The 24,637-nt window shown below is 40.3% G+C and overlaps 1 protein-coding gene across 1 annotated transcript in view; it reads left to right on the top strand.

Moving 5' to 3' along the window:
* Positions 1 to 18,971: 18,971 nt before the first annotated feature.
* LOC144365468 (uncharacterized) overlaps positions 18,972 to 24,637 on the top strand; it is a 44,777-nt gene continuing 39,111 nt past the window's right edge. The window contains exon 1 of the mRNA XM_078016989.1: positions 18,972 to 19,128. Within this exon, the coding sequence (XP_077873115.1) occupies positions 19,072 to 19,128 (57 nt within the window). The 5' untranslated portion in view covers positions 18,972 to 19,071. The remainder of the gene's footprint in view (positions 19,129 to 24,637) is intronic.

Consider the following 24,637-nt stretch of genomic DNA (forward strand, 5'->3'; position numbering starts at 1 on the left):
ATAGTAATTCTGTGATGCAATTCGCTAATCTAATTTCTGCTTTTAGAACATTTACCAAGTTTGTTCCATGATTTTGTTGGCTGGAAAAATATTATTCTCCCCATTTAAAATATGAGCTGCGTGTTTCTGTGCTATCACAGTGTTCTGACAAAATCGAGCACGAAGCACATTCTAAGGGTGTGTTCTGTGTCTCTGGTCTGTAAGGGGCTCCTATTCTATTTTTATCTCTGACATCTAGCAGAGAGATGGCAAGCAATAGGTGTTTGGTAAATACAAAGAGAGAAGGAAGGGAAGAATGGTGAGAGGAGACAAAATAACATCAAAAGGCAGAAATCACCTGCTCAGGAATCATGACATATTATCATGATGTACAGACAAATACATAAGTCATCATCAAAAAAGTATTAAAGTTGAGCCGTCAATTGTATTAACTAATTTGATTTATTTCCATGGTTTTGTGAAAATTTTCAGATAAATGTAATGGGTACGAATCGCTCCATGACCCTGGAATACAAGACATGTCACATTTACTTTTCTAAATAAAATTAAGAGGTCAGCCCTTATACATCTAGTTGGAGGAAGCTCCAGTTTCAGTTATTGTCTTAGTGTTCTCAATTCTTCCCCTTTATGAGCAGATGAGGTTCCTGGGGCTTGTGTAATCTGGGGAAATAGTGAAGGGCTTCTGGTTTCAGTTTAGAGGGTGCTCAAAGAGGCTTGTCATCCAAGCCCCTTCATGCCACAAAGGATGGCGACTCCTCTGGAGTGGGCCACACCAGAGCCTCAGACATTGACCACAGCTCCCCGGAGCCACAGAGCTTTGTGTTGGGCTACTGAGCACTCACCCACACTGTCAGAGGTCCCGCCAACCACTGGGTGCACTGTTCGAGGTGGTCTCAGACCCATCAAGCTACACTTAGGACAAATTCTCTAAATTTCAAATAAGGGGGTGATCTTAGGGGACATCTTTATCCCCTCTCTTTCTGAGGTCAGGAGCTGTTACTTATCCCCAGAGATGTTCTTCCATTAAGGAGGAAGGAGAAATTCACTCCTTTTTTAAAAAAAATTAAATTTTCAACTATTTAAAAAGATTTAACTGCTATACACAAATTGTACACATTTATAGAATACCATGTTATATTTTGACACATGTACATTGTGTAATATTCAAATCAGGGTAAACAAATCTATCCCCTCAAACATTTATTACTTCTGCACGGTGAAAACATTCAAAATTCTTGCATGTGCTTGCGCGTGCGCATACACACACACACACACACACACACACACACACACCATACTTATTCATTATGGTCACCCTGCTGTGCAATAGAATACCAGAAAGTCTTACTTAGGACCTATTAACCAGCCTTTCCCCTTCCTTTTCACCAGTCCCTCTCTTCCCAGCTTCCACTGGCCACCATTCTACCCCCAACCTCTAAAAAAATAGTTCTTTTGGATTCCACCATGAATGAGATTATGTGGCACTTGTCTTTTTGCGCCTGGCCTATTTCACATGATCTAATGATCTCCAGTTACAGCCATGTTGTTGCAAATGATACCATTTCATTCATTAGATGGCTTACTAGTATTCCATTGTACATATGTACCTTATTTCCTTCATCCATCCATGGGGAAACAAATTTCTCATTCCAAATAAAAAATAAAAATCCACAGACACAACAAATGCTTCAGTCTTTGCTTGGAATAATATGATCCTGCATAGAGAGAGGCTAGGTTTGAGAAAAAAACTGTTTTATTAAAATACTGAATAATTTTGAAAATAAGAAAGCATTCAGAAATGGAAACTTTGCATTAGATATGTTCATAGGTCATTCATAGCTTGGCCATTCAACTTTATAGATGTATGTCAGTAACAGGGGTAATACCTTTACAAATATTAAGTAGATGCATTTTAATTCCTTTCTTGCATCTCCCACTGTCTGATAGTTTCCCACCTCTAAGAAACCAAGCCAGAAGGGCAGAATAGTGTGAGCCCCATAACAGGCTTTAAAGCCAAAAGGGAAGGAGGACTACTGGAAACTCCTCATTAGTTCCTCAAAGAGTTTGCTTATCCTATCAGATTCTAAAGTTTGCCCCAGAGTTTAAACTCCTGTCCAGAAGATCAAAATGTTAGTTCAGAAAAAGGGTTGCCTCTTTTGGAGCAGTTGATTTGGAGAGGACAAGGGGAAAGGAGGGGAGATAGAAAGGAGAAGAGTAAGATAGGTTCCTATCTTCAGGATAGCCAGGAGCATAGGTTTCAGTTTCAAGAGGGAATGATAAATTAGGTAAAGTTGAGGACCACCTAGGTCTGGAGTCTCTCTCGATGCTTTCCATCTGGGACTTGGGAGCAAGTCACTTTGCTGGGTCTCAGCATCATCATTAAGCATAGTTTAGGCAGTAGGGTTAGATAGAGGGAGGGCTTAGAGGCTATCCTGGAGCTGCCCTTGACTTACACATGACATCCATGTTGGGAGTCAGTGAGTCCCTAAGGGGCTACTGTGGGGGGATCAAGTAACCTGTAACCAGGACTGGGGGAGGCCAAGGGCAGGGATAGGAGACCATATAGAAGACGGGGTGGATACTCAGAATGGCTAGTGCCAACCAAAGCCTAGGGGAGGTCTAGATGGCAGGGATGGGCCTCGTGCCCTGGCTGTGCTGAGAAAGAAGTTTATCGGCTGCGGATGTCAGCAACAGACACCAGCTCAATGCCCAGGAAGCACTCAAGCCAGAGATTCCCCAGTGGACCTCGGAACAGCCGCTTTGCAGCTGGTCCAGAGAACAGCAGGCCAGTCAGAAGGTCTAGGCACCCAGCCACCCCAGGTCATGGGATCATTCAGTACACCCAGCACCCTTCTGGAGAGGATGGAGGGAGGAAAAGCATAAAGCGAGGGACTGAGCATCCCATTCACAAACTGTTTAAGTGGATTGTTCTAGATCAAAATTCAGACAGGGATTTAGTTACTATCTTCTCACTTCCTAGCCAATGGGGCCAAATCAAATCAAATGCACAGGAAAGATAGACCCATTTTCTCTCTGTATCTGAGTTCTAGTGTGAGTGCATTCATGGTCCCTCTATGTCTGTAACTATTTTCTCTCAGTAACTTCGATACTCCAGGCTGTGATCAGGCACAGCTACTTGGGTTGGCAGATGGTGGGAAGCTCCACCATGGGGAGTGAGGAAGGGCCTCTAGCTCTCAGGGCTCTGTGTCCTCTTTTGTAAAATGCCAAGGGGCAGAAAGAAGTTATTTTAATTTGCTTTTCATTCACAAATTTCTGTAACCAAATAGGATGAAGAAAAAGTGCTCCATGGTCCTCTTTGGAATGTGATAGTGGTTCTCAAATCTTTTCATCACAGTTTTCTAGTAGCAGAGAAGAGAGCTCATACCTGACAAGGTTGTCATGGGCATCACTTAAAGCAGCCCATAACAGGTGGGAAAGTTCTTTATGGTCCTGTGTTTTAAAAAATGTCTGTAAATGTTGCATTGTATTTCAGGATAGATTTGTGTGTGTGTGTTTTTCAAAGTAGGAAAACAGTGCTTTCAATTTCTTACCAGTGCGAAAACGGACGGACTGAAAGATCTATCACATTTGTTCTATAGCTTCAATTACTTCCTGCTGTGCTGCTGGGGAACACTTGTGAGACACCCAGACTGAGAAATTGTGAGATTTCACTTGGGGTGGCATATTCTACGATGCAGGTGTTCAGGTCCTAGAACTGGTGACCACGAAGAAACCCCCACCCTCACACCTCGTCCAAGTATTAGTTTCCTCATGTTAAATGGTGTCTTTTTATTTATTCATTTATTTATTTTAGATGGTAGGGCTGCCTTTGAAGAACAAGTAAGTAGGGGCACTAGCCACCAAGAGGCAAGGTGAAATTTCATCCCAGCCCAAATCTGCTTTCCTTCCGCACTCCTTTTATCTCTGAAGCAGAGATCATGCCTCTTATCCCTCTGAATATCCCTTAGCTTCTCAAAGGTTATAAAAATATATGTGCTGTCAAAGAAGGCCAGGTCAATGGCTTGTGGGAAATCCACTGCCAGTTTTGCCCTTTGCGTTTCTCCCATTTCCAATTTTCTTGCCTTGTCTTTCTGATTAAATTTTAATCACTCCAAAATATATTGAGGATAAATAAGAATGAATATAGTCTTCCATGATTTTTTTTTGGGGGGGGTCGTGCTGATGCCTTTATTAGGGATGTTAGGGAATAAACGATGTGTTTACATATATGCTCTCACCCATAGGTTCACCCTCATGTGTCCCCACCACCACCCCAGCCTCACCCCACAGCCAACACGATGAATTCACATCCTGAGGGGGGAGTACCACCAACAAAATCTGACCAGAGGAAACAATTTCAATTCAATCAGAGGCCTCCTGTGGTTCAGTTTACGAGGAGTGCTGCCAAATCCCACTCTCTTGGCGGACAAACTGTGCAGACTTCAGGCCTGTTGGGAGGGTGAGGCAAGTTTCATACTTTCAAAAGAGGGTCGATCCAAGATGTTTGTATGATTTCAATCCTGTTTTTCCTATGGAGCCACGGTTGGTGGGGTGGGGGTGGAAGTTCTTTTCTTGTTCCTGATATTTTCCAGAGATCAAAATTAAAACACAATGTGCTAAGAGTAATCAGCGGGCTTTCAGAAGAATTGCATGTACTTTTGGTTTCTATAAAAGCTCACACGACACTTCTGTAACCTTTAATTATGTGTAGAGGTACACAAGCGAGCGGGGAGATTTAGATCTCAGCACAGATATCGGCTTCCGGAACCTTGCACATATTTTGGAGGCTCATCGACACCAGTGTTTTTCATGGGTCCTTGTTCATTTGGTCTTGGGCAGTTAACAGAAGTTGATTCCTGCTCTTCAGCCATAGACATATTTATAAGACTTTTGATTCATTATGCATCCTTTTACTTACTCAGGTGGTAAGGATTAATCCTTGCTATGTCTGGTATTCGGCATACAGACAGAAAACAGAACCTTCAGAGGGCTTCCAATCTAGGAGGGTGGTAGAAAAGCCGAGGCTGAAATGCAGGCTGGTAAATGATGAGAGAGGTCATGTCAGGTTTTCTTGGTAGCGAGAAGCAAGTGCCACTCAACATTTCACTTAAGGATAGGAGCAATCATAAGGAACCAGGAACAGCTCCAAAGTCCGGTCTTTGGGAAGTTGATCAGGTATTGAAATGGGAAGGAGGCGCAGGATCCCAAGAGCTTTGGTAACTGCTGGTCACTGGGCAACACCTGCTGGGGTGGCTCAGCTCCTCTCTGTTCTCCTACTTCTGCTCTATGATCTCTCTCAGCTCCATGTATCCTCTCTCTCCATCTTACTTATTGTGGCTGCTTACTCATAGCCTAGGGAGATCTGAAGTTTGTCTTCTTTCTGTGTCTTTCAGCTTCTTCCCTTGCTACCAAATGTCCAGTCTAAGGCTCCCAAGGAGAGGACACTCTAATATAACCGGCTCATCTCTGTTGGGCAAGTTTTATTCCAGCATACTTGATAGGCCGTCTATGAATTGAATCTCCTCATCTGATGCTTCCATGGTCCTGTCTGTTGGAACCAAGGTAGAGGGTGGCTGGGCATCCACCATCACAAGTGACCTGTGATTGGCACATAGGGTGACTCCCTTGCAAGGAGCTTGTGGCAGGCTCCTACTGGAAGGAACTGAGGTCAAACTGATACCTGCAGATGTGGCACTAACATTGGAGGCTAGGGGAATGCAGACAACCAACTCAGCCAGGAAGCTTCTCAGAGAAGGCCACCTCTAAGCTGAGTTTGAGGAATGGAAGTTTCACTGGAAGGGCCTGCGGTGATGGGGATGGAGGTGGAAGAGCAGAATTCCTGACAGAGGAAACTAGGGTACATGTTCCATGACAGGGTGGTGGTGGTAGTATAATTACAATTGTTTGATTGTTTTGCTTGGGTTTTAACTCAAGCTCAGAATCTCTGCCTTTATTCTAATTTACTATGATTTCCAGCATCTTTGGATTCATTTCTATCTTTTATTCTATAATTTATATTTTAAGTCATTCGGAAATTATCAGATACAGTAAGGAAAAAACTGTGGATGTGCTTTGTCCTTGTTCTTATCCTCATTTTACAATGTACCATCTTTTACTAGAAACCTGGAATGAAACAAAGATTATGAAAAACCATGAAATACCCCATGAGGAAGACTGGGGTTTCTGTCTTTGAGAAAATGGGGCATTAAGAAATTAACTTGCAAATACAATTGAAAGGTTTGGATCTTGGCTTTGAAAGCATACTAATCTTTCGTTTTTTTCAAGTTATACGTACTCACCTTTAAAAAATTCAACAAGTTCTATGAGGTTTGTCCAGAAAGACAGCAGCTCCCGTCTCCCATCTCCCTTGTCCCTATCTTTTTCCCCAAAGACAACCAGTCTCCTGGTCATGTTTATGTATGGTAAAATGGTTAATTCAGGCTAATTAATATCACAGATTTTAAAAAAATTAAAATATTTAGTTTTAGTTGTAGTTGGACACAATACCCTTATTTTATTTTTATGTGGTGTTGAGGATCAAACCCAAGGACTCACATGCTAGGTGAGCACTCTACCACTGAGCCACAACCCCAGCCCCTCAGAGACTTGTTTTTTTAAACTTCAAAAAGCACATTTTTAGGATAATGCTATTCATCTCATTCCACCATCTTTATTTTACCCTCAGTACATGTATGAAGACAGGAAAGGTGTGAATACTTTGTATATAATCAGAAAAAAAAGCATATTCTTTTGCTCTTTGGAGGATACCTCCCTGTTTTTATAAATTATTTGCCCTGTTTCACAAATGTGATACTTATTTATTTATTTACTCTTACACGCAAGAGTTTATTTGTCAGAGCTGACAAATAAAGGCCATCTCTCTATAGGTGGAGAGAGGCGACAGATATGATTTTTATTAATGATTCTTAGAAGGTGTTAGTGACAATTTTTCAAAGTTGTTCTGAAATGTTTCCTTTGGGTTCGTAATCTGGAATTCCTCTAAGCCAGTTTTTCCTCTTTGCAGATACCCTGAAAGGATTTGACCTTAGCCCCTGGTCGTCCCTGCTCACTTTTTGAGTTCAAGGCTACACTTTCAGAACTGCTGGCCTCAGGGTTGTGTTTGTGGTGAGGGCAACAGTAGGATGGGCAGCAAGAACAGCAAAGAGGGCAGTGGGTGAGGAGTGAACTGGAAAGTGAAGAAATGCAGATAAGGAGGGCGGCCTTTCAAGGCACTTGACTACAACGGATAAAAATCAGCAATTAAAATGAGATAATTGCTAGTTACAAATTATAAACATTTATGAGAAAATAGCTCAATTTAGAACAAGGTATAAAGAAAAAAAGATACAACTTGATATCTGCATAAAGATCAGTTCTCTGCCAGCTTTGCCTAATGACTTTCATCTCGGATGGCCGAGGAAATAACCAACCCTTTCTGGTCCATTCTTTTCTGAGATATCAATTCCCTTTAGGACACAGCAGCTCTCCAGATTCCGAGATGTGCTGTTGCAGGGAACTTGGTCAACAGAGAAGAAAGTAGGGTTTCCCCCCCCCTGATTATACCTATGGAAAACCCCTTGGAAATAAATAAAGGCACCCTCTTGACTTCTGGGCATTTCAGATTTGCTGTGAGTATTCTTTGCTCACTCCCAATACTGTTCTTTTGAATGGGTTTATGGCTTTGTAATCAATGCTGTAGGAAAAAAAAAACTAGAAAGGAAAACTACTTTATCCTTGATTTTTACCCACTATTTCACTTAATCCTCACACAACCCTATGAGACAAGCATTATTACTTATCCCCATTTTACAGACAAGGAAAATAAGCTGCACTCATGTCAATCACCTGCCTTCAATCACACAGCTAGTTCTTTGTTGGATACATGCATTGCCAATATTTCCTTCAGGTCTTTGACTTGCCAATTCATTTTCTTAATTGCATCTTTACAAAAACAAAAGTCTTTAAATTTTAATGGAGACAAGTGTATCAACTTTTTGTAGTTAATGCTTTTTGTGTCTCAGACATGTTTGTCTATCCCAAGGCTACAAAGGTTTTCTTTAGATATTTTGGCACTTTAGAGTATAAGACCCATTTCATGTTAATTCCTTCGTGTGTGTATGGCAAGAGTTTGTGGGATTGAGATTTATTTTTTCTCTATATGTATATGGAGTTGTTCCAGCACCATTTACTGAGAATCTATTGTGCCCGTTGAACAGCTTAACATCTTTGTAGATAGTTAATTAAGCATATACATGTAGGTCTGTTTCTAGATTTTCTATTCCAAGATTCTATATGTCTTCCCTTACACCAGCACCACACTGCCTTGATTACTGTAGTAAACAGCAAATCTTGAAATCAAGTATTATAAGAACCCTAACTTTGTTCTTTTTCAAATTTATTTTGGCCATTCTAGGACCTTTTCATTTCCATATAAATTTCAGAATCTACTTGTTAATTTCTATAAAAAACTTGCTGAGATTTTCAGCTAGAATAATTGCTCTGAATCTATATATCAGTTGGGGGTGATTTTATACTTCTATATTAATTATTTATTTCATGAACAGTTTATAACTCTTAACTTATTCAGCTTTTTGCTTTCTCTTAGAGATTGTACTTATTTTGGTGGTCTGTCCCTAAATATTTCTTATCTCTTTATTCTAAGCAGTAGCTTCAAATTTTTGTTTGTTTGATTTTTGGTATGGGTCATTGAATCTAGGGGCATAAAAAAAATAAAAAGGATGGGGAATGTAACTCAGAGGTAAAGTTACATTCTGAGTTACATTCCCCATCCTTTTTATTTTTATTTTTTTATTTTGAGATAGGGTTTTGCCCTGCTGAGCTGACCTCAAACTTGAGATTCTCTTGCCTCAGCCTCTTCTGTTGTTCACTTTCTTATTAGCACATTTTTAAGCTCACAGCAAAATGAGCAGAAAGTACAAAGATTTTCCATCTATTTTCTGTTTCCATGTTCCCCTAGCCACCACCACTTTCAAAATCTTATACCAGAGTGGTAACAATAACCAGAGAATGATACATTGTATTAGTCAGCATTCCATTACTCTGGCAAATATCTGAGATAATCAACTTAAAAAGAGAAAAGTTTTATTTTGGCTCACAGTTTTGGAGGTTCCAGTCCAACCCTCAATAGGGGTTAATTGACCTCATTACTTTGGGGCCTGTTTATAGCACATTATGTTGGGGAGCACATGGCAGGATAAAGTGGTACCATTCTCACGAAAAATTAATGAGAGTTCCTGTTGCTCCACATCCTTGATGGAATTTGGTATTGGGCCATTTTAATCTGGGTGTAGTGGTATAATGTTGTTTGAATTTGCAATTCTCTAATGACATATGATGTTGAACATCTTCTCATATGCTTATTCACTATCTGTAAATCTCCATTGATGATATGCTCGTTTAGGTATTTTGCCTATTTTTAAATAAGGTTACTTGTTTTCTATATTGTTGAGTTTTAAGAGTTCTTTATTTATTTTAGGTAATAGTCCTTTATAAGATATTTGTTTTATAAATCTTTTACTGGTAGTCTGTGGCTTGTTTTCTCATTCTTTTTACAGTGTATTTCTCAGAGCTGAAGTTTTCAATTTCAATGAAGTCCACTTTATCAATTCTTTGTTCCTTGGATCATGCTAATTATATTTTGCTAGTATTTAAAAACACAATTGATTTTTAATATGACTTTATATCTTATTACCTTAAAGTACGCATTTATTAGTGCTTTTATTATTTAATTAGTAACTTTTTATATTACTTAGGATTCTATACAAATATAATCATGTCATATGCAAATAGATAGTTTCACTGATTCTATTACACAAAACTTTAAACTTTTTCTTATCTTGTGGCAAGGGTTAGAACCTACAGTACAACGTTGTATATAAGTTACGAGGTCACACATCCTTGCATTGCTCTAAATCTTTAGTGAAAAGAATTTAGTCTTTTATCATTAAATATAATGCTAGGCCTAAATTTTTTTTGTATATACCCTTTATCTGGTTGAGGAAGTTTCCTTCTAGTTATAGTTTCTTGTGATTTTATTTATTTATTTTTATCACGAATTGGTGTTAAATCTCAACAATATTTTTCTATATTTATTGAGATGACTACATTATTTCTTTTTAAATTTGTTAATAATAGTGAATTATATTGACTAATTTTCAAATGTCAAAACAACCTTGTATTCTTAATAAAAATACTACCAGGTCATGATGGATTATGCTTTTTAATACTACTGGATTTGGTTTGCTAGTGTTTTGTTATGGATGAGAATATTGTCTTTTAAAGTGGTTTTACCATCCTGTGTTAGCGTTCCTATTGCTCCACATAATACCAAATTTGACAGAATTTATTATGCCATTCTAATAAGGATGTTGTGGTATATCATCCCCAGCCCTCATTGTTGTTTTAATTTGTGTAATGTCTCTCTAGTAATGGTGTCAATATAATTCCAAACTCCTAAAATGGGTTGTGAAATATTATGTCCTCTTTTGTTTTCTAAAAGAGTTTGTGTATATTAGATATAATTTCTTTCTTAGGAATTTGATAGAATTTACTAGTAGAATCATCTATACATAGAGTTTTACTTTTTAAAATTTTTAAAAATATTAATTCAATTGTTTTACTAGGTTTTGAGCTTTTCAGATTAACTTTTTCTTTGGTAAGCGGTGGTAGTTTGTGTCTTTTAATGACTGTCCATTTCATGTAAATTGTGAAATTTATAGATGTGGTGTTCATATTTCATTATTACCCTTTTAATGTGTGTAGGATCCACTTACATGTTCATTCCTGGCATTGGTGATTTGTATGTCTCCCTTATTTTCTCAGATTAGTCTCACAATGGTTTTTCAATTTTATTGATCATTTAAAAAATGAGCTTTTAAAGAAAGAGAAAGGTGTGTGTGTGTGTGTGTGTGTGTGTGTGTGTGTGTGTGTGTTGGGGGGCATCCTTAATATTGAAGGGAGCTCAGTAGAGTGTAGGAAAAGGACCTGGAGGGAAAAGAGAAGGCCAGGGGAAATACCAGGGAGTGATATTGGCCAAATTATATTGCTATATCATGTATGTTTAAATATGTAATGGTGAATCCCCTCATTATATATAATTATAATGCAACAATAAAAATACTTAAAAATCAACCATTAATTTAATGTTCTCTGTTGTTTTTATTTATTTTTTTTTCTATTTCAATGGCTATTACCTTTATTATCCCTGATTTTTATAATTTGGGTTTATTTGCTCTTCCTTTCTCTTTCTTAAGGTAGAGGGTTAGAGAATTGGACTGAGACTTTTCTATTTTTCCAATGTAATCATTTAATGCTATAAATTTCCTCTAAGTACTATTTTAGATGCATTCCATGCAATTGGGTTTCATTTTAAAATCTTGAAAAATTTTTCTCATGTTTTTTTTCTTTTTCCTGTGAGTCATGTAGAAGCATATTGTTTAATTCTAAATTTCTGATGCTTTCCAATATAGTGTTTTTTCTTATGGATTTCAATTTAATACTATTTTGGTCAGATAAATATTTTATTTATTTTCTTTTTATATTTAAATTTATTTTTAACTTATACATAAAACAAATATTTTATTGACTTATTTATTGTTGCTTTTTTTTCTTTTAAACTGATTTTGCTTAATTCTCCTCTTTCTTTCTGAATGGGCTTGCTCTGCTTCAGGATGTTCATGGCATATGGTATAATGGTGTATTAAGAATTATAAGGCAAAAATTAAAAAAAAAAAGACTGTTTCAGACTGAGAGGTTCTGTATTACCTCTCAGCTCTTGGCCCAATACTGGAAAGCCATGGTCCCAGTTCTAAATTCTCAGGAGAGTTTCTCATTGAATCAATTTGGGTCAAGTCCACTTAGCTGTGGCCAGGGAAGTTTTTGGCACATAGAATTAACAGGGTCTGGTCTATTCTTTGAGCAAGGCTGTGGATAAAATCGGTTTATAAAACACAGCACACAGAGCAGATAGCACCTCAAGTTGTGATCCAACTGACTCAAATGTTTCTTATTCAACAGAAACATTTGTCAAATTTTATAATTAATAAGAAAAAAAAAAGCCTTGGGATAAAATTGAAAGATCCTGACCTTCAAAGAGCATGGCTCTTTTAATGGGTCCCTTAGGATTAAGTTTGATTTCTTGAGTTGGACTATATATTGGTATTATGGGGCTACCGAGAGTCCACAGAGAGTCACTGGGTAGGCATGGTGCATCTCCTTTAAGTATCCATTTGACTACAAGTTTTGTGACCATTTTATATTAGAACCAACATGAAGGTATAATAGAATAAACTGCTAAACAGTCAAGATTTTTAAAGTCATGGTTGTAGATGAATCCTTGTGGAAAAGTTCCTGTATTATTAGGGACCCTGGAAAACTCAGTGAATATTAAGAATCCTATCAAGAATCACAATCTTTTTTTAAAAAAAAATTTATATTAGTTGTTAACGAACATTTATTTATTTATTTAAATATGGTGCTGAGTATCGTATCGAACTTGGTGCCTCACACATGCTAGGCAAGCACTCTACCACTGAGTCACAACCCCAGACCCAAGAATCACAATCTTAATCCTTGTTAGCATTGAAGTAACATGATAATCTGTATCACATGCAATTTATGCAAATATTTTTTTCATTTTATACTGTGTCAGATTCTCCAAAAACTTCTAGATACCTAGGCATAAAGAAAGGGATTCCTACCATGGGGGTGATCTCATTGTGCCGATTGCACACTTAAAACATGTTAGGTTAAGGATGTCTCCTGAATACAGTTTCTTTTGCATTCACCTTGCTAATATAAATGGGAAACATAAGTGAGGAACATAGAGGAAAAAGTAAATGGAAAAGTAGAAACTCGTTCCAGTCTTGAAAGAAGAAAGGATGCAGAGGCAAGAAGGGACTGAGATCATGCTAAAGAAGCAATGCTTGGGACCAGGCGTGCTCTCTTGCAATCAAATTGGGCTGCCCAGGGGAAATGGCTTGACAGTCACCAAGATGAGTAAACACAGACATCTCTGGGGCCCATGCCACATCCATGACCTTACTCTACACGTTTAGTCCCTCTTCCTGCTCAGATATGTAGTTGAGCAATCACTAAAATTGGCCACAAGATACCAAGAACAACTAGTAAAGGAAATGAGAATTTCTTATTAGCTTCAATCTTCTTGGGGAGAAACGGCAAAGATTACTGCATGTATAAGAGGCAGGCCCAACTTACACAACGAATCCAGTTATGACCTGCACGCTCGCTGCACAGTAGTACAGTGTAGTTTCTTCAGCCTGTTTCTTCTCCAGCTAGGAAGGTGTTAACATTGAAAGGAATTTGAGAGACAATGAAGCTTTGTATAAATGTCAGACCTCTGTGGTGTTGAAAGGAATGTCTTCTAGAATATGAAGACTCATGGTGGCTAGCCTGCAAACACCTGTTCTGCTTAGTGGCTCGTCTCTAATGATCCTCCCTGATTGCAGGGTGAGCCATGGGTCTGCTGAACCCTGATGAAGTGTGCACATCCTTGGGGGAAGAGTTGATTTTTCTTCCACACAGTGTAGTTTTGAAAGCAGAAGGGAGAAAGAAGCACTGCAGATGATCTTGCTTCTAGTTGTAGTTCCCTCTGCCACCAGATTCCTCTTACCCTTGGCCTAGCTCCTTTTTGAATTTCCACCTCTTGATGTTCACAGAAAGGGGATGAACCAGGGGATCTCTACTGTCCCTTTCAGCTTTTACTTTCTATGAGTCTGAGGAAAGTCTATGTGGGCCAGAGCACTTTTGAACAAGGGATCTGAGTGGGCAGGTTTTTACCCTCAGGGTGAAGGGCCAGGAATGGGCAGGCATGCACCCAATGCCAGACTTTTCTTACATCATCTTCCTGGGGGCTATTCAGAAATGACCATAACTATAATAAAAATGGTTGTTACTGCTTATCATGAGCTCTCCTGTCTTGTTATCCTCTAGCCCAACTACTCCTGGTTCAGAATTGCTGATGTGTGGGATCATGGCTGCTACCTGGATTCGAAATCCTTTAAACATTCTTAAAAATCACCCCATCTACACCTCTATGGTGAAGTAGAAAAGATATGTTTGTGAATTCCAGCCTGTTAGTCTTAAAGCAATAACTTCCAAAGCAGAAAAGATGACAGCAGACCTGCATCTGTAAGAAAATAAATTGATTCAAGCACAAATAGTTTCCAAGTTATAGGACAGCCAGGTGGAAATGTCCAGTAAGCAATCGGAAACACAAGTCCAGGAATAAGGAGGGAGCTGGATTTAGGAGTCCAGTTCCTAAATTTAGTTGTTGATGCCCCTGAACTCCAACTTTTTTTGGATATTATAATCATGTGTATTTCTATTTATTATAAACTATGGCATCAACTAGATGATGTGACACAGAGTTAGGAAGAGGTTTTAAAAGATTTATGTATTTTCAAAATCTTAAACGTGGCTCTTTGACTAGTGACTTAGGGGAAGTTTAGGCCTAAAGTTAAGATTAGGGCTCATATTCTGATCAGCATAGTTTTCCTTCTGGTCACCTTCCACGTACATCTCTCCTTCTTTAAAACAGGGACAGTTCAGTGTTGTTCCATTTCAACTGACACAGAGTTCCCCACTCTGGAGGAGGTTTGGGGCAAGTGTGCAGTGTCTGTAGGAGGTAGGGTATGTGCGGGGTGGGGTGGGGGGACAGCTAGATGTGGTGCAGCTTCTGCCCTCTCCTCCTCAGGCAGCTTAGTGTGAGGACTCCCATCCCCCACTCAAGGTCCCTGGCCTTTCCCAGCAGGCATCAGTGAGCTCAGGGGCTGCTTGCAGAGGGGCCACAGCGCTCTTACTAGAGGCATGAGCTGACTTAGAGACACGCGGAGGTAATTAACTGCTAGTTTCTGCCAAGACCTGCTGACCCCTTTGTAGGAACCACTGTAAAGATAAAACGGCTTACTGTTTTTCTTTTTTCTTAGTGCCTCCGGTGCCTGTAACCTCCATAGTAATCATGACATTTTGTATTTATCATTAATGTTCCAGCTGAAAGGATCCTCTTTCTCCCTTCTTGTCGCTGCCGCGGCCCTCTTCAGTTCAGGTTATCAACTTTCCCAGAGAACGCTCTCTGTAAGGCCCCAGCGTTGGTGAGTTAGACTGGGTCACTTCAGCACCCCTCTCCTCACCCCACGCCTCTGTGTGTCACCTACTTCTGATCACAGCCTGGAGGGAGGTGGGGGAGGGAGGTTTTAAGCCCCAGATAGCTCATTTGTCAAAGCTGTCTTCTGAATCTCCCTGCTCAGCTCCATTATCATAGGCCTAGAACAATTGCTTTTATTCAACAGTTTAATAGATCTCTTCTTGGACCAGCAGGCTCAACCAAGCATCTTCCTGACTCCTGGGCCGTCATTAACACGCTTCTTAACCCAAAACAGCTGTTCCTTCTCTGCCTCTGCACCGCCCCCATCCACCCACCCATTTTTGCTTCTTAGACAAACTTTGCTTGTCCAGAAACTTTGGGGTGGGGCATATTTTTTGCATAAATGATTCTGGAAAAATAAGGATTTTCTACTTTTTGCATGAATACCTCTTTACTTTTAACTATTTTGGTGTATCTTTCCAAAATATATTGTTTTAGTGCCTTCTTAAACGGGAAAAATAATAGAACATAATTTAACTATTTTTTGATGTCTTGGGATCATTACCCTGAACAAAGGTTTTGTTACTCATAATCAGCAGGGCTTTGGAGGAAATAAAGAATCCTAGATATCTGGATTCTGAATTTATTTTGTAAACCTTTAAATGGACTCTTTCTCCCATCTTTTTATCAAGCTAATTATTACCCATGATTCTGGTTATCACTGTACTTATCTTCAAAAATTCTTATTTTAATTTTCTAATTTTACTGAGAGCATAGAAAACCAATATTACCGCCCCTGCCCCCCACTCACACACATGTGTGAAAGTGTGTATGTGCCTCACAATTGTGAGGGAAAAAAAATCTGAGAGTTTTCTATGAGAAAACCAAACATATTGTGAGTTCTCTGTTTAGGTTTTCTGGAAGCTATGTTTGCTATTTTTTTTATTTTTATCATCTTAGAAATGTTAAGTTGTGAGATAGAGTTTGAGGAGTAAGTTGTCCTCAAATTTCTTGACATCATCTATCTTTCTAGAAAATTCTTCCTCAGTTTTGTTCTTTCTTGTCACGTAATGCTAGAGTAGGCCAAGCTTCATCAAATAGGATTTCTTTTTGTGAATGGCCCTTTATTTCATTATCCCAACTTCACATACAAATTATTTCACTATCTTTTAAAAAGTTATGATTTTCTCAAAGTATTGTTAAAAAAAACAAAAAAACTCACAGGTGCAAAAACAAACTGCAACCACAAAAACTAAATCTGCTCCCACCCCATTGTCCTCTGGCAAAGTCCTGTGGAAAGCCGAACAAATGAACAAGGCTATTTGACAGAGTGTAACCCATACCAGCCCCATTGTGCAATGCCTTGAACGTAAGTCCTTTTTAACTAAACGGAGGTACATTTTCTTTTATAGTGTTGACTTTGACCCTGAAGCTTAGTGAAGAACACTTGTGCAACATTTTCTGGATCAATTTATCATCCGCTCAGAGCAGACATGCATTTTTCTCATCATTAAAGGGAAACCAAAACCCATCCACATAATCCTCCATTCTGCTTTGTTTTTTTTCTAGTCCTTCATGTTGTAGATTCTGAAATATTAACAAAGGGATGTGAACGCAATGTGCTCTATTTTCACACCCAGTCCCAATGGGAGCGTGGGTACCGCCAGGGAGTGGGAAGATGAGAAATGTCCTCATTTTGCAAAATCATGTTGCCCAAAGTCAGGTTGCTCCACTACCTTGGAATCTCCCAAGACACTTGTTTAAAATCCAGATTCCCGGGCTGGGTTCCATTGAATAAAATTCCTGGAGGATGGGGCTTTGTAATTTGCATAATAAATGGACTAGATGTTGTCAAAAGTTTTTTTGTTTGCTTACCAAATTTTTAGCTCTAACTCTTTGGTGAATACTACTAGTAATAGTTAAACTTACTGCATATTTATACTAGTTAAACTTTATTACTGTAAGAAGAATAGCTCTCATTTGCATAGCAGTGCTTTTTATTTTTCAAAGTGTTTTCCTATATAAAACCCTCTGAGGTAGGCAGGGAAGGTGTTCTCTGTGTTTTGCAGATAGAGTTGAGTCCTGTGAAGCCTAATGACTTGTGCAAGCTACACAATAACTGTGCTCAGGAGGCAGGACTGGCCACAGGTCTTCTAGCTTCCTTTCCCTGCATGCTGCATGCTGTAGAATCCAGGACACAAGAGGAGGCTTTATTAAAGTGTCCCTTAAAGATAGACCTGAGCTGAAACCAGTGCCTTCAGAACCACTCTGAATGCTGCTGAGCGCACTGTGCTTTTGCTCCTAAAAGATGAAAGCACGGGTGAAACCCGGGCATGGGGGTAGAAATGGGAATCTTCAAAACAAAGAAAATCTCATTCCTCTTCTATTCGTCCCCTTCAATTTTCTGATCTTTTTCCTCCACTCCCTCTTTCTTGTAAAGACTCAAACTCTGAAATAATTATATGAAATTAAGTCAGTAAAAGCTAGGCTTGTTTCCTTAAGATTGATGTGTTAACATTTTGGACAGTTTTCTCAGGACGCAGGGAGACTATTATTTCTGAGTTTGGCTGCAGGGAATCTCCCTCTTCCCCAGGCAGGGGAGTATCCTCCCCCAACCTCAAAATTTTTTTTTTTTAAATTCCATATCTCCTCCCATGACATAGCCTAACTGTGACCAGGAGTTCAGTAGAAGTTATTTTGTTGTTTTAGTGCTCAAGAATTTTCTTCGGATTACAACTACCCACTGCCCTAAAAAAAGAAAATAAGAGTCTCTAAACTCTCTCTGGAGACTGAATGCAAATCGAGCTTCCCTTGGCTTTGTGGATGGAAAGGTCTTCTAGTAAGGGAGAGGGGGTGGGGGTGAGGGAAACACGTTGCAGCTCCACCTGTCTATTCTTATCTGTATATCAAGATAAGCAGGCTGGCTTCTTGTTAGCAAAAAGGAATCTTCATGCAAATTATTTTACTCTTTAAAAAATAATAATAAAAAATAGAGGTGTGACCTTACGCGTCACCATCTCACTCTGTGCAGTAAAACAAAAGAAGTTAAAAGATGGCTAGTATTCTTTGCCTTGGAAAGTGCCCAATACTAAAATTAGGCTGAATTTCTCCCGTTCCCGTGGCAGCCCTCAAGGAGACGAGCAGGGTCAGGTTCAAGAGGTGCTTGCCTGCCTTGACACATCATTCCTAATTATGACGCCTTTGTAAACCCCTGCCCTTTTGCTTCTTGGGGCTTGTAAAAGGCGCCTGCAAACCTCTGCCTTCCTGTGCCTCCCTGCCCCTAGGTAGAAATCCTCCTCTTGCAGGAAGTGCAAAGGAAAGTTCAAAGCTTTCTTGGTCAAAAGAAAGTGCACCATGATCCCGTATAACATGATTAGGTAACAATTAGACCAAAAAAAAAAAGCCAGGGCCTCTGCCTCACTGGTCACTGCTGTCCCCCTGCAATCCCTAAAAGATAGTTACCATTTCCTTGTTCAGTAGAAAGATGCAAACCATAACTGAGCATCATTTAGGGTTGAAGCCACTGGCTGCTGTGGGCTTTGGATGGATGGAGAGTTCTAGCGTCTGTGATGAAATGTCCCCACCAAACACAGAGGCTAAGGGATCTATCTCAAGGAAAAGAGGACAAAGAAGGGAAGCCAGGGGCCACAGATTGCAGGGCGGGCCCTGGCGCTCTGGTGATTTTTTTTTTTTTTTTGTATGACTATCAGGCTTGTTTCCTTGCTATAAAACAAGTCCGGTTCAACCTATGTTAAAAAGAGGGTTAAAGGGGATCATAAATCTTCCTGGGCATTGAAGATGCATGGAAAACCCAGCCTGATGTCTTTCACATCTGTTTTGGGTTCTCAGCCTCAGCTGGCTCTGCTGCCTTTTCTGCTGCGATAACTCACAAGTCCCATTCAATCCTCTGAGTAGCAGGTATAGTGTGTCCCCTCGGAGCACGAGGGATGAGGGGTGAGCCTCCGGGCAGCAGGCAGGCCCCCAATGCTGGCCCACGGACACCCGTAAGTCTATACCCTGGGGCTGGTGGAGGGGAGGCTGCTGGATTGACAGTGTAAATGGGCAGCACACACAGCCTGCTGAGGAGGCTGGTGGCGGGTGGGAGAGCGCTGGCTGGGGTGGGTCACACGGAGATTGAATTTCAGCTGAATTAGATCAGAGCTGTGGGAAACAGCTCCTCCTTCACACACACAGCCGGTCTCTTAGGAAGATGTGGGAGGGTGGCTGGGGAGACAGAGGCAGGCAGCTGCCATGAAATACCCAAGTCGGCTCACAGCAGCTAACAGCTAACTTAATTACTGTCTACCTCTCCCCAGAGTGCGGCCAGACTCTGCAGACCTGGGGGGGGGGGTTTAGACTGAAGGCTTCGCAAGTGTCAGGGACCGAAGATGGGGGCGGGCAGCCTTCAGTACACAGCCTGGTTTGGGAGTGATTCTGTGTGTGTCTTTAAAAGAGGAGGAAATGCATGATGATGAAAATAGGGGAAAGGCGTGGAACTTTTAGAGACACAGCTGCCAAAGGCAAACTCCACAAGGGATTTTGGTGGCTTTCTCTGATACCTTTAGGGTTTGATGTTTTATAGCATTTCATTAACATGCAACGTGAGCTCCCAAGACCATAGCTGCCTTCCCTGCCGCCGCTGCTGGTGCTGCCGCTGCTGCTAGGAACAATTCTGATCCTCTTTCTCTGCTTAATAACCTGCCACCATTTCAGTGACCCAGAATACCAGCTTTTCTTGGGGGAGCTATTGGAGGAGCGGAAAATTAGGAGAAAGTTTCAGACTTAAAACGGGAACACTTGCAGTCCTATTACAAAGGGCAAGAAGTCAGCTGCTTTGAAATCCACCCCCTCAGCAGGGGTGGGAAAAGCCTTTCCAGGAGACAGTGGGAACACATTTGTTCCCTAAGCTGGCACCAGAGTGGCTTTCTCCAGGGCAGCCAGGGCCTGGCATTCTGTACACACCATTTGAATTGGGGCCTTTAAATGATCTTTTTTTTTTTTTTTTCTTTTCCCGTCACTCAACAAGAGGCCGGTGGCAAAAATTCCTGTAGCAGCTTCCCCTGAACCAGGCAGAGAACAACTCAACTCGGAGTCTGCTCCCTAATCTTCTGGTTTTGCCCATCAATTTTAAGCCTGTTGCTGCTGATGAGAAAATGATCCCAGAAAACTGTCCACTACAGGTCCCACGTTTGCTGGGGTGCAGTGGACTCTCTGTTATAATGCTCCTTTTTACTGAGGAGCTTCTGGAGTTTTGTCCCATGTAGGAAACCTGTCAGGATGTCCCCAGTAGGATGAATGAATGATTGGCCCTTCCTTAAGGAGAGTGACATCCAGAACAGATAGTCCACTGGGCCGGATCGGATTCAACGTTTGAATTCTGAGGCGCTGACCATTTTGTTGGATTTTCGTGACTCACGAGAAGAAACAATTAGATCTGGACCTGGACTCAGGGCTGGTTTTGAGGCAGATATCCAAAAGGGTGCTTGGGAAGACTGCAGGGTATCTGTGAGTCATCCCAAAGGCATTGAAAACGTCTACATAGAAATTTATTTCCTTCAGCCCCAGGAAAAGAGATTTTCCTGAGTGGAAGATTCCTCCCAGATTTAAGAACTACTGCTTTATAGTAAAGATTTCCCCAAGCTAATTTTAGGGGTCCAATGGCTCCCCTCAATCACAGACTCTGCAATGTAAACTGCACTGTCTAGTGTACCCTGTGCCACAAGAGAGAGTGGCTGTTGACTCACGTATCTCAGTGAAAACAACAGCCAGGGAATGACAAACAAAAGCAGACAGGCCATGCCCACAGAGCTGCCTCGTGACACTGTTATCCTGAGGGTGGGGTATGGCTCTCCCTAGCAAGGCTCCATTCAGTTCATACCCTGCACCCAGAATTTGTAGTTCCAAGGCAGAGCTCTCAGAGGATACCATTAATGAAGAAAGACAGCATAAGGGGAAGAGCTAAAAGTCTGGTTCGGACTTGATAAACCCATTGAATAAAGGAGTTAAACAAATATAGAGAAAGATTCAGACCCATCTTGCAGGGACTCTGGGTCATCTGAAATGATATTGAAAACTGACACATAGAAGTTGTATGTATTTCCCTCAGGCCCAGGAAAAGAGATTTTTCCAGAGTGGAAGACTCCCCCAGACTTAAGAGCTACTGCTTTATAGTAAAGATTTTCAAAGCTAATTTTAGAAGCATGCACTGGTACATGTTGGTGCAAATCTCTCTCTACCAGCAGGGGAAAGGTTCTTTAGGGAGAGGTGCTAGTCATCATTGCATCTTGAAAAATAACAAGGAAGGCCGGTATAGTGATGCACATCTATATTCTAACTCCAGTGACTTGGGAGGCTAAGGCAAGGGGATTACAAGTTTCAGGCCAGCCTCAGCAACTGTCTCAAAAATTAAAAACAAAAAAGACTGAGGAGGGCTAGGTTTGTGGCTCAGAAGTAGAGCGCTTGCCTAGTATGTGTGAGGCACTGAGTTCAATCCTCAGCACCACATAAAGTAAAATAAAGACATTGTGTCCACCTATAACTAAAAAATTAACAATAAGAAAGACTGGAGATATATCTCAGTGGTAAAAGCACCCTTGGGTTTAATCTCCAATACAGAAAAATGAAAAACAAAGATGACAGAATCCCATAGTTCTCCTTCTGGAGCTGAAGTTTGGTTACAAATTACAGACATGTTTTGCCTTAAGAAAATCCAATTTTGAAACTCTAGAGTTTGAGGTAGGAGGATCACAAGTTCAAAGCCAGCCTCAGCAATTTAGCGAGGCCCTAAGCAATTTAGCAAGACCCTGTCTCAGAATACAAAATAAAAAGGGTTGGGGATGTGGCTCAGTGGTTAAGTGCCCCTAGGTTCAATTCCTGCAGAGAGAGAGAGAGAGAGAGAGAGAGAGAGAGAGAGAGAGAGAGAGAGAGAGAGAGAGAGAGAGAAATACAATTTTTATAAGTAAACTGATTTACCAAAGCATAGACATTGCAGATAATACTTGTTTACATTAAATAGTAGATGCTATGAAAGCAGGATTCACATGAACAGAGTTCTACATACTTTATCTCGAATAATCTTAGCACAACCATATGAAATAGGTACTAATTTCTCCTATTTTTCAGGTGAGAAATTTAAGACTTTGAGAGTTTAAGTTCCTTCATTGAGATTATTTCTCTGTCTAGTGGCCAAGAGAACCAGTGCTGAAAGCCAGATTAGTCTAGCTCCAAAGACCATGCTCATATTCTTCACTAGGCAGCTTCTCAGTGCAGTAGAATTTGATGCGTTGTCAAAAATGTCAAAACCCAAATGCAGCCAGGTACAGTGGTAAACGCCTACAATCACAGTGACTCAGGAAGCTGAGTTAGGAGGCTCAAATGTTCAAGTGTAGCCTCTGCAATTTAGTGAGACCCTATCTCAAAATAAAAAATAGAAAGGGTTGGGGCTGTAGCTCAGTAGTAAAGAGCCCCTGTAGGTTTGATCCCTAGTACAAAAAACAAATACCAAATACATGCTAAACATGATTCCATTTTTCAAATGTAGGAAGGAAGGCAATATATTTTTCCCAAGTATCAACTATTTCCAGATATTATGCCAGGGATTACAAATATCTCATTTTGTAAAAAAAAAAAAAAAAAAAAAAAAAATTAAATTTTATCAAAAACTCCATTCTTGTGGAACATTTCAAAATAAATTTGTCAGTTAAGTGCACACATGCAAATTGTCCCTCCCTGGGAAATCACAAACTAATTAAAACTTTCTGGGACAGAGGACAGATTTTGGTCACTATTTTATCCTCTTTTTTTCAGTAGTATCTACATCAGGTCAATAAGTAGTTACTAGATGGATGAACAAATAAAAGAATAAAGCTCTGATGAGGACAGTAGTCAGAAATTCTCACTCCTTAAGATGGAAGCAAGTCACTCCAGCCACAGGCATTGAGAGGGGGTATAGCTCATCACACACCAAAGGTGAATTTATACAAAAAAGACAAAGAAAGGTGAGAGAGGAACTAAGAAGAGGATGTGGAGATTTTGCTTTTGAAACTTGAAAAACTATGCTTTGTTTTTCTAATGTTTAATTGTTCCTTTTCAGAGGTGGGGGGAAATGAAAAGCTCCTAGTAGTTGAAAATTCTATGCCAAGGAACAAAATCTATATCTTCTCAGAGATCTCAATGAATTCGAGTAGTTTGGTAATTGTTTTTTTTTTTTTTTCATTTTGACAGTTTGATCTACAAGATATTTATACCTAATATCCCCCTCTTGTGTGTGTGTATGCATGTGTGTGTGTGTGTGCACGCATGCGTGTGCATACGAGTGTGTGTGTGTGTGTGTGTGTGTTTGGTAAATGTTGATATACCTGGGGTCTTCAGTATTGGTAAGTTAAAATTTCTTTTGTTGTTGTTGGGAATGCTAACAGTTAATCAAAATGTAATGCTTTCATGAACCAGAGGTCGAAAGAATGAATATTTTGAGGACAGCAATCTTGGACTTGAATTGCAGCTTAAGAAAGTTCATTTCTGTTGAGAAATACCCTGAAACAAATGCTACCCTAGGGGACCTGTGTGCCCTTCAGACTTGAACTGCCCTTAAAAAGCACATATACATTAATACACTTGTCCATGTAACAGACATTAGAGAGAGCTTACCTATGGCCTCAAGGCAGCCTCCATCTATGGGATGAAATACATAAGAAAGCAATTGGTCAATTGTAGATTAGAAGATTGGAGATCTGCACAGTTGTTAGCAGAGCAGAGCGGAGGGACTCTCAACCACTGGCAGTCAGGGACGGGGAGAGTGTCCAATAGGAAGTGGGCTTTGAAAAATACAAGAAAAGTTTTCTGGTAAGAAAATAAATGGTAAGGGTGACTGAGGGAACATCATGCAAAAATCCTGGGGTTGGAGGAGGGGCTGGGAGAGGACAGGCGAGGGGAATAGTGACAGATGTGGAGAGTGGAAATCTTCTTCTTGGATCACTAGGCTGTGTGGAGCCAGGATTGTTATTCAGATGTGAATAATAATGGTCAGCATATATTGAGCACCTGCTATCTTCCAGGCATGTTTATCCGGATCTATATGTTTTGACTTAGTTGATCATTACAGTAGTCCTATGAGGTGGGTAAATTAATATGACCCTTCTTTCCCATAGTCACAGGGGAACCAAGTATCTTGCCCAAGAGCACATAGCTAGACAGTGGAGAAGTTGGGATTCAACCCAGACATCTCACTCTAGAACATGTGCTTTTAATAGCCTCTCCAGACTGCTCTGATGGCCTCAGGTTTGCCCGGCCAACTGACCAAGTAGACTCTTTCCTACCTGTTGGTGCAAGTAAGAGTAGAGATTATGAATACGAAGATAGTTTTCTTATTCCAGCCTCTCCTTCCTCAGGCCAAAGAGAGCAAAGCTGTACACATTTTAATATCAGAATGCAAGTGCAGAGGGTAGGGACCATGCTGGCTTTACTCATCAATGTACACTGAGTACCCAGCACAGCACCTGGTACCCAGCAAGTACT

The sequence above is a fragment of the Ictidomys tridecemlineatus genome, chromosome 7 (genome assembly GCF_052094955.1).
Source record: "Ictidomys tridecemlineatus isolate mIctTri1 chromosome 7, mIctTri1.hap1, whole genome shotgun sequence".
Lineage (NCBI taxonomy): Eukaryota > Metazoa > Chordata > Mammalia > Rodentia > Sciuridae > Ictidomys > Ictidomys tridecemlineatus.